At 43.4% G+C, this 10,220-nt stretch overlaps 1 protein-coding gene across 2 annotated transcripts; it reads left to right on the plus strand.

The window, feature by feature from the left end:
* Positions 1 to 30: 30 nt before the first annotated feature.
* On the plus strand, positions 31 to 9,998 carry LOC115580888 (hexokinase HKDC1). 2 transcript variants are annotated; one of them, XM_030415612.1, is made up of 21 exons: positions 31 to 244; positions 1,669 to 1,831; positions 1,952 to 2,109; positions 2,229 to 2,351; positions 2,445 to 2,540; positions 2,709 to 2,808; positions 3,301 to 3,484; positions 3,588 to 3,743; positions 3,838 to 4,071; positions 4,465 to 4,606; positions 4,790 to 4,946; positions 5,062 to 5,201; positions 5,400 to 5,519; positions 5,653 to 5,748; positions 5,860 to 5,959; positions 6,259 to 6,359; positions 6,442 to 6,608; positions 6,747 to 6,902; positions 7,037 to 7,124; positions 8,611 to 8,756; positions 8,927 to 9,998. In XM_030415612.1, the coding sequence occupies exons 1-21, from the start codon at positions 182 to 184 to the stop codon at positions 9,057 to 9,059; spliced, it is 2,823 nt and encodes a 940-aa protein (XP_030271472.1). In that variant the 5' UTR covers positions 31 to 181; the 3' UTR covers positions 9,060 to 9,998. The 2 variants fall into 2 exon arrangements, with proteins under 2 accessions (XP_030271472.1, XP_030271473.1); XM_030415613.1 differs by having other exon boundaries at positions 6,445 to 6,608.
* The last annotated feature ends 222 nt before the right edge of the window (positions 9,999 to 10,220 follow it).

The raw sequence follows: 10,220 nt of genomic DNA on the forward strand, positions 1-10,220 counted from the left end.
GTGGACTCGGCGAGGACGGCGGGGAGGAACCAGACGTTCTGTGTCTTGACATGTGTTCACTCTGAATGTGTCTCTCATCCACATTTGATTGGAGATTGTGCTCTTGTATGGTGCGCTGACAGAGAAAGTTATTAAAAAACCCCACCGGAAGTTTTAATGTTGGTGTGTGTTGCGCATCAAGATGTTTGCCGTTCATCTCGTGTCGTTCCTCTTCACCAAACTCCAGGAGGACCCCACCAAGAAGGTAAGAGCTGCTCCACGGTGCTGAATGTGACTTTAACAAAGGTCAAGATACTTTAACTTTGCTTTTATTCCAGTAGCATTTACTCCCGGCACTAAAAATGTCAAAAATGTGACTGTAAAAATAAATGAATGAATGAAAAATACACTTTTCCAAGCAATAAGCGAGAGGTACTGACATAATTTTAATTATGCCAAAAAATGAGGCCATGAATACACTTCATGTATTCCCACAGGCATTAATGTGACGTCATATTGCAAATTGCAGGTTTATTAATATTGACTGATTATATCACATAAACAGCATTTAATTTATCGAGTGCAATTTATACTTTCAAAAGAAAACAAACAGTACCAAATAAATGAATTGATAGAGTGCTCCTAGTATTGCTTGGATCAAAAAAAAGCATTTAAAACAAGACAAACCCTGACTTGACCTCCTGAGGTTTTGCCGACACCACTGTCTTTATCCAGGAGATAACACAGGAGCCAGCGCTGCACTTAGACAGTCGAGGTGCTGTGATCATAAGTTACTGTGTCACCATTTGTCTGAGCAATGATTAACAACACTCCTCCTCTCTTAGCCCTGATGGGATCAACACACCATCCCAGGGGCACAAACTGTCGACGCTCCCATAAGAAGACACACACTATATGCGCTCACACTCTAACACAAATACAGACTGACACCCGGCCAGCCAGAGGGACCTTGTCCCCTGATCATGTCACCACAGGGATGATTCGATATGCAGGGTGGGACTGAGTGTGGGAAGGCTTTTTGATACTCTGCTATTCTCTTGCTGTTACTAATTCATAGAGAGGATCAGCAGGCTTTCTCTGCTGTTCAGTTTCTTGTTTGCATCTCTTCCCTTCAAAGTCTTAGAATTAAACTACCCTCCCATGATTATGTAGCTGATGCTTTCTTTATAGTCAGAGTTAAATGTGAGTTCAGGACCTGTTGCAGCACCTTCTGTGGCAATTTAAATGTCTGACACATGTAAAACTTCAGGATAATACCATTAGCTTTATGTAATCTATGATCAAATATGATTACTGATGATAGTATGATATAATGTGGAGTTTATACAGGAAATCCCCTGAAATGGGTGGATGGAGGTGTTTGTGGCCCGGACCAGAAATGTTCTATACCTTTATTTCTTTGTCTGTGGAAGACAGTCCTTTGGATGTAGAGGATGGAGTGGAGGGTCTTGAAGTAAAATAAGAAGAGGAGACAAAGAGATGTATAACTCCTCTTCTGTACACACTACCTGTCTCTCTCTCTTCTCACTGTCTGCCTCTCTCTGTCTTCATCCTCTCTTTAAAGTCCATCAGTGGGGAGATAAATCCGTACGGCTCATTAATCTTTGCCTCAGTGTTTGCTTTCCATTTTCTGCCTTCTTCTTTTTATTTATCCTTTCATTTTTTCAGGTGGACAGGTTTCTGTACGCCATGCGTCTCCATGACGACCAGCTGAAAGATATCTCGGCCCGTTTCCAGGCTGAGATGAAGAAGGGCCTCTCAGCAGAGAGTAACGCTGCAGCAGCAGTGAAGATGCTGCCCACACATGTCCGCTCCACCCCTGATGGAACAGGTCACTCACACTAACGGTTTTCTAACTTTTTTAGGATGCTTCTCAAGAAATACGTAACACACATGAGTATAGATACAGTGCAAAACTGATAATATATTTGTATCTCTCTCTCCTGCACAGAGAAAGGACAGTTTGTGGCGTTGGATCTTGGGGGCTCCAAGTTTAAGGTGCTCCAAGTTAAAGTGAGAGAGGGCATGGGGATTCGGAGGGGAGGAGTTGAGATGGAGGAGAAGATCTACCCGATACCGAAGGAGCTACTCAGCGGGAGAGGAACAGAGGTGAGGACGAGAGGAAGGGAGAGGGAGAGGGAGAGGGACAGGAGACATGGACAGGGAAATCAGCGGAGGAGGTGGAATAGTAAAAGGTTACCATCTGTTTCTTCATTGTCTCTCTGCAGCTCTTTGACCATGTGTCAGAGTCTCTGAAGGACTTCCTGCACGAGAAGAACATCAGCCTGGAGAAGAAACATCCTCTGGCCTTCACTTTCTCTTTTCCCTGTGAACATTCCAAACTGGATCAGGTAATGACGCTCCTCACACTCTACATGACCTGCAACTGCAGTATATTTGTCACTCTGTGCATATACTTATTTTTTTCTCTCTCTTCTCTTTAGGGATTATTGGTAAACTGGAGTAAAAACTACCGGGTTCGAGGCCTTCAGGGTAAAGATGTGGTCAAAACCCTTAGAGAAGCTATTGACAGGACTGGGGTAAGACTCTGGAATCTACTTCATTATAAGCTAACTTGACTAACTATTTTTCAGCTCTTGGTCAAAGAAACGTTTACCATCACTTAAAGCTGACTGCACATTCAGTACACAAACTGCTCTGTATTTGAAGTTACCTTAACCTCACGGCCTCACTATGGAACTCTGCAGGGTATGAACGTAGAGGTGTTAGCCATGGTCAACGACACTGTAGCCACCATGATGACCTGCGGGTTCGATGACCAGTACTGTGACGTGGGACTCATCATTGGTGAGTGCGTCATCATTTAGTTAAGCTCCTGCTCCCTCTAGTGGTGCGCCGTCTTAATGCATGTGTGTGAGGAGGCGTTTGTGTGTCGTGTGCATGGCCTTGTTCTGCGTTCGAACCATCTTGACTAGACGTTAGTCGGTGGAGACAGCGTATTCATATTCATGCTCATTTTCAGGTTCATATAATTGTTTCGGGTGCCCGCTAGAAAAAGTTTACATGCTTTAATGTTCATAACACACGTGATTTTTCTCATACTGTCCATCACTGCAGCACCGCTGTGACCCGCTGGTCTCTTTAAGGCTCTCCTCCCAAATAGCCCAGTCTGCTGTGATTGGTTAGCTCTCAAAGGCCTGAGAAGGCATTGGCCACCGTGCTTCCTCATCAGCTCTGCTGCTGTTTTTGTGACGACAGCTGTGCTGGGGGACGTGGCTCAGGGCGGTGACCGCAAAGTTGTGACATCACAATTTCTGATGCGTTTGTGTTTGTGTTTAGGTACTGGCACCAACGCGTGCTACATGGAGGGCCTCCGTAACGTTGACCTGGTGGAGGGAGACGAGGGCAGGATGTGCATAAACACTGAGTGGGGGGGCTTTGGAGACGACGGGGCTCTGAATGATTACATCACTGAGTTTGATAGAGAAGTGGACGCAGCTTCCAACAACCCTGGAAAGCAAATGTGAGGAAAGAGGCTTTTTCTCAAGATTCGACCTATATGGCACAACATGTCATCTTTTAACTCCATCTGTTTCTGTCCTTCAACATGTGTTTCCTACTTGCAGCTTTGAGAAGATGGTCAGTGGGATGTATCTGGGAGAGTTAGTGAGGCTGGTTGTGTTAAAGATGGCTAAACGTGGAAAGCTGTTTGATGGGCAGGTGTCTGACGCCCTGAGGACTACAGGGAAGATTACCACTGCGCATGTTGCAGCCATGGAGCAGTGAGTTGTCTGTCTGTCTGTCTGTCTGTCTGTCTGTGTCACACTCACTCTGTGTAACAACAAGTGATCCTATAGATGTCTTTTTTGTTTTCAGGTACAAAACTGGTCTCAACAACACCAGAGACATTCTCACAGAGCTTGACTTGAACCCGTCACCCGACGACTGCGTTGCCGTTCAACATATCAGCACCATAGTGTCCTTCAGGTCCTCAAATCTGGTGGCTGCCGGACTGGCGGCCATCTTGAGTCGAATTAAGCGGAACCGTAACTTGAGGACGTTGAGGATCACGGTGGGCGTGGATGGAACTGTGTACAAGACGCACCCACAGTAGGTTGTCATGGAAATATTCTCCCAAAATCATGTTGATATACCAACTGTGCATTTCTTCTTCATGGCAGACATTTTGACATGTCGCAGTAGAAAAAAGCACAGGTGTGAATAACGCAATTAATGGTGGCTGAATTCCATTTAGCTGCTTCAGTTTCGGGGTCCTGATATTGTGTATGATGTCTATAATAATCTATGATAAAACAGCTTAATGCAAAATACAGAAACATATTTGGAGATAAAGTTTCACATTGTTATGCCAAGTTTAAAGACAGGTATAGGTATGTAGACTGAAATGTAATTATGGATTCTTATCATTTAAAAAAAAACATTGTGCTGGACTTCTTGAAGTTCTTCTTACACTATTACAATCTTACACTCCTTGCGTTTCAGGTATCCTAAACGTCTCCATAAAGTCGTGCGCCGGTTGCTTCCTGAGTGCCATGTCAGGTTTGTCCTGTCGGACAGCGGCAGCAGCAAAGGAGCTGCTTTGGTGACAGCAGTCGCCCAACGACTGGCATCACTAAGACAACAGGTTCGGATGCTGTGTGTGTGTTTGTGTGTGTGTGTGTGTGTGTGGGTGTGTGTGTGTGTGTGTGTGTGTGTGTGTGTGTGTGTGTGTGGTGTGTGTTTCTGTGCTGTGTATAATATGTGTCATCACAACAGGTTTTTGCTCCTCAATGTTGCCAAATCTGATATTATCTCACTTGTATTCCAGGTGGATGAGACGCTGTGTCCCTTCAAACTGAGTCAGGAGCAGCTGCAGCTGGTCAAGGCCAGGATGAGAGCGGGGCTGGAGGCTGGGCTGAAGACTAAAGGCTCCTCTGCCATCAAGATGCTGCCTTCTTATGTGTACCGTACACCTGATGGCACAGGTCAGAAGCTAAAATGAAACACACAATGAACAAATTCATTGTCAGAAACTCTTCCAGCTACAACTTCTTTATTATCCTCTTTACCTTTGTCTCATTTTTTTGTGTGTTTTTCCAGAGCATGGAAAGTACCTTGCTTTGGATCTGGGAGGAACAAACTTCAGAGCAATGATGGTGAACTTTAAAAGACAGAACGCTCGACTTTACCATAAGATCTACACGATACCTCTGGAAATAATGCAGGGAACTGGAGAAGAGGTGGGACATTTTGTTGGATAGTTAGTACTAAGTGATACAGATGAAAATACAAGTAGTGGAAAGCAGATAAATGAAACTGGGACTTTTTTTTATGAAAAGTATTTTAATTATTGGGCAAGGAATAATAGTAGATTTAATGTTGTCATCAACAAAAAAAATATTTAAAGCTTTTTTCTCTGCCTCTCTGTCTGTCTCTAGTTGTTTGATCATATAGCACAGTGTGTTAGTGACTTCCTGGACTACATGGGGATGAAGAACGCTCATCTTCCTGCAGGCTTCACCTTCTCTTTCCCCTGCGAGCAGACCGCTATTGACACGGTGAGTGTGGACATCAAAGTCCTGTGGGGTTGGAGTTGGACAGACAACCAATGTTCAATCGCTGTGCATATTCATAACCTTTAAAGGAGATTTGTCAATTTTGTTAACCAATTCAACCTTTACTGTTCTGTAGGGCACATTGGTGAGCTGGACGAAAGGCTACAAGGCCACAGACTGTGAGGGACATGATGTTGTTAGCATGCTGAGGGAAGCCATCAAGAGACGCAACGTGAGTCAAAAGTTTCATAAAGATGTCACAGAAATGTCTTTAGATGAGGTGAAGAATAATGCCACAGTCCCCCCTATTTGTAAGCAAAAAACTGTGTGTTCATACCTGCAGGAGTTTGACTTGGACATAGTAGCAGTCGTCAATGACACAGTTGGGACGATGATGAGCTGTGCCTATGAGGACCCTCAGTGTGAAATTGGACTGATTGCCGGTATGTGACCTTCAGAGAGTTGACACAGTTTACACGTTGTGGCTTGTTGCTCCATTGTGTGCTTTGTTTTTTTCTTCCTTGCATTATCGAGGCTGGATCATGAATCAGATTTCTCACAAGTACTTTTTTATGTATGTTGTGGCCGTAACTGTTCAACACAAGCTTGTTGCCAGGCACACTGGATTTTGTCTCTGAACACAAGACTCTGAGTTTGACAAAGCGGTACATATTTCAGGCACCTTGTATTTGTAATGTTTTATGTCACACACTGAAATCGACCTTGTGACTCTGCTTCACAGGAACTGGCACTAATGTTTGTTACATGGAGGAAGTGAAGAACATTGAGAAGACTAAAGAACTCATCGGAAAGCCTGACAAAGAAGAACAAGAGGAGGATAAGGTAGAAGAAGTCTCACAAAATGCTCTTAGTGTTTACTTTTGTCAGCGAGTGAGTTGTATTTTGACAGTAACTCATATTCTAGCAGGATGATAGGACTGAAAGAGAGAAAAAGGAGGTTGATGCTGAGCTATCAAAGATGTGTATAAACACAGAGTGGGGAGGTCTGGGTGATGACGGCTCTCTGGATGACATCATCACACCGTATGACATGGAGGTGAACCAAAACTCGATCAACCCCGGAAGACAAAGGTTAGAAACACACACATGTATTTGGATACTGTCATACCTGCACATGCCTTCATAATATGTGTGTTAACCATGTAGTTGTGCTCTCGTGTATTTAGGCTACATATTAACTGCTCACACACTGTTTGTGTCTTTGTGCAGGTTTGAAAAGCTGACCAGTGGGATGTACTTAGGAGAAATTGTCCGTCAGGTGTTGTTGGATTTGACCAGAGGAGGTTTGCTGTTCAGAGGCCACGTCACTGAAACGTTAAAAACACCTGGAATATTCGAAACCAAATACCTGTCACAAATAGAGAGGTGGGAGAAACTGTGTGTGTCTGTACGTGAGACTGCGTGTCTCCTTTGGATGAACGATTCCTCCGCTGTGTGTGACAGTAAATGTGATGTGTGTATTTTCCTGTAATGTGTGTGACTGTGTTGTCTCCCCCTAGTGACCGACTGGCTCTACTGCAGGTCAGATCTATTCTCCAACAGCTGGGGCTGAAAGGCACCTGTGATGACAGCATCATTGTCAAAGAGGTAGAGGACCTGACACTGTGTCACACAGTCTAAACCTTCATCTACATCCAGTCAACATGACAGCGATCGGTTACACAATGCCTGATGACTGTGTGGGACGAACACAGACATTTACCGACATTTTAAGCATTTACATTCATAATTGTCATTCATACACTGATGGCGGTTCACTGCCATGCAAGGTGCCGACCAGCACATCAGGAGCAGTTCGGGGTTCAGTGTCTTGCCCAAGGACATTTCCACATGCAGACCAGGGGAATTGAACCAGCAACCTTTCAATAACAAGACGCTGGCTTGCCCCTAAGCAATTGTTTTTTAAATATTTTTTATCTATATATTTTGTACTCTTTTTCAAAGCAGATATTTTAGCCAGGAAAAACACAGGTGCAACTGATTACCTTAGTCTTCACTCATGTTCCCTCATTAAGGTGTGACGTATATTCCAAGTTTGGTGAGTTTTGGGGCATGTTCAGGCAGTGAAAAATGCGATCATTTGGGGCAAAAAAGTGGTCATTGGAAAAACAATAGGTACCTCGCAGGTCGAGACCTGCTCAGGCCCTAATAATGAAAATGGTGGATTTCCTGTTCAAGTGACAGTTTGGTGCGGTGGATGTTTTTTGTGCGTCTGGTGATGATACATATGTGTACCGAATTTCGTTCATATATGTGCATGTAGGAGGCGGGGCTTGGATTGTTAATATTCCAGGGGGCGCTATAGAGTCCCCTGGTAACGCCTTTCGTCAGCAATCGTTGGGAGGGCACTGTCAATGATTCTACCAAGTTTCGTGTTAATCCGACCAACCGATGTGGAGATAGGTTTGCGACATTTGGCGAATTTGCAAAAAAAAACGGTAGGCAGAAATGGGCGTGGCCTATATCACGAGATTCAGCACAATTCTGTGAATATAAGGTTATAAGGATATAAGGTTTTTGAATGTGTGACAAAGTATATGTGAGTTATAAGCCAAAACGCACTTTCCTTGATTATAGCGCCACCCAGTGGTGGAAATTGAGGATGACAACAGATTATGACATTTTTCAGCAGGCGTGACGTATGTTCCAAGTTTTGTGAGTTTGGGGGTATGTTCAGGCAGTGAAAAATGTGATTATTTGGGACGAAAAAGTTGTAATTCGAAAAACAAAAGGTCGGGACCTGCTCGGGCCCTAATTACTGTAGTATTTAGATGATAATGTGAGTCAAACTCAAAACTTGGAACCTCAAATAGCATAACACTGCAACACTTTGACCTTTTTCTAGTCTCAAATTCTTCAAAAAAATGCCAGGGAGAGGTTAAGAGTTTAGATTTTGAAATGCTACAATGCCCAGAAGATCTTGTTCTCTGTGGCAACCTCACTTTGAGATTCAATAAGAGGTTTTTTTGTGTGCTGGTTGAGGGGTGATATGATATTTTGTGACTTAGCAAACTGTGGCACCAACAGTTTGTTAAGTGTTGCAATCATGATAATGGATTTCATTGTAATGCAGGTATGTGGGGCAGTGTCGCGTCGTGCAGCTCAGCTGTGTGGGGCAGGAATGGCGGCCGTGGTCGATAAGATCAGAGAGAACCGAGGACTGGACCATCTGAACATCACTGTAGGGGTGGACGGGGCTCTCTACAAACTGCATCCACAGTGAGTCATTACTGAATTTAGTCATAGTGAAACAACTTTAAAAGGATTCAGCTCAGTTAAATGTTTTGTTGTTGGTGGCTGGATTCAGGAGTTACTTTTTACGATTCAACCCTTTATTTTCACTTCATAAAAACTAATTTGTTTCCTCTTCTTTTGCTGCTTTTGTTTAGTTTCTCTCGAGTGCTCAAAGACACTACCGAAGTTTTGGCTCCTCAGTGTAACGTGACCTTCCTGCCATCAGAGGAAGGCAGCGGGAAGGGTGCTGCCCTCATCTCAGCTGTAGCCAGACAGATGCATGGCTGAAAAAGATGATTTTATTATTGTTCATTTTCACTTTCCTCATAACTTGGAATTGCAACTTTTGGTCCTGGAAGAGCTGCGGACCACCGTGTGTCACCTCAGAGACAAATGGAGTCACCAAAAGCTCCTTCACCTGACAACATGGAGCTTCATATAAATGGAATACCAAATACACATTTACAGTTTACACCGTTTTTACTGCATGATCCCCAGCAGGCTTCCCACCCATGAACACAGCCATCTGTGTGACTGCTACCAAGGGATTCAATATCTGGTTTCCAATAACATTTGTAGAGCTGGATTCCAATTAATCAAACGCTTGTCAAAATGTTCTTTCTTGTTTGTCCTGTGAAAAGCCTTTCTTTTATTATAGGCTCTGTATTAGAGACGGCTTTCAAAATCTCTAAATAAATGCCCAGCAAAAATATTTTTTGTTCTTGACCCAGTTTTGATTCTCGTGGGTCTTTCAAAATCAAAGCCTTTTCAATAATTACTGACTCTGTTGTAGGAAAAAGTGCTACACCCACAGCTGCACCAGTGTTAGCCGTGCACTGATTACACTGTCTGCTCTTGATATCAGTGCTGAGCTGTTGGTTCTGGGAAAAAAAAAAAAGAAGAAGAAGAACACCGCAAACTGCACAAGGTCAGCACTTCATGTGAAACCAAACAAGAAGGCTGTTCTAACTATTCAATCCAGTTTAGATGTCAGGCGGTGATTATGTTGTACATGATGCTGTAATGATGATGATGATGATGATGATGATAAGAACTGAACAGTCCCTTCTGCTCAAACATGGCCTCCTTTGCGATCCCATTCGCTGACTGTTATGTTTTAATTATGTTTCATACTTTTTTGTTTTTACAATGTTTACTAAAGGGTCCAAATGGATGTAAATATCTAGGTAGTCTAATTATTAAAGGTAAGAGTTGCACATTTGTAAATCTCTATCATTTCTGCTGTGTTTGTAGTTTGGTGGATCAGTTCTTCAGTTCTTTGAATATGCAATGACAGTTACCTTACGAAACAGAAAAAGATGTGTATGGTGAATAAAGGAGAACAAAAAAGAGAAGAGTGTGTGTGTGCGTGTGTGTGTGTGTGTGTGTGTGTGTGTGTGTGTGTGTGTGTGAGTTAGTCAGCAGTATCTCAGTATTGATGAAGGGCAG

Source organism: Sparus aurata, chromosome 4 (genome assembly GCF_900880675.1).
Source record: "Sparus aurata chromosome 4, fSpaAur1.1, whole genome shotgun sequence".
Lineage (NCBI taxonomy): Eukaryota > Metazoa > Chordata > Actinopteri > Spariformes > Sparidae > Sparus > Sparus aurata.

What these genes read in the sequence shown, in the direction of transcription:
- LOC115580888 (XM_030415612.1), top strand. Translation starts at nt 182, where the DNA reads ATGTTTGCCGTTCATCTCGTGTCGTTCCTCTTCACCAAACTCCAGGAG. An exon ending in TCAGCGGGAGAGGAACAGAG is followed by an intron (nt 2,110 to 2,228) that starts GTGAGGACGAGA and finishes GTCTCTCTGCAG; the next exon opens with CTCTTTGACCATGTGTCAGA. An exon ending in ATCAACCCCGGAAGACAAAG is followed by an intron (nt 6,609 to 6,746) that starts GTTAGAAACACA and finishes GTCTTTGTGCAG; the next exon opens with GTTTGAAAAGCTGACCAGTG.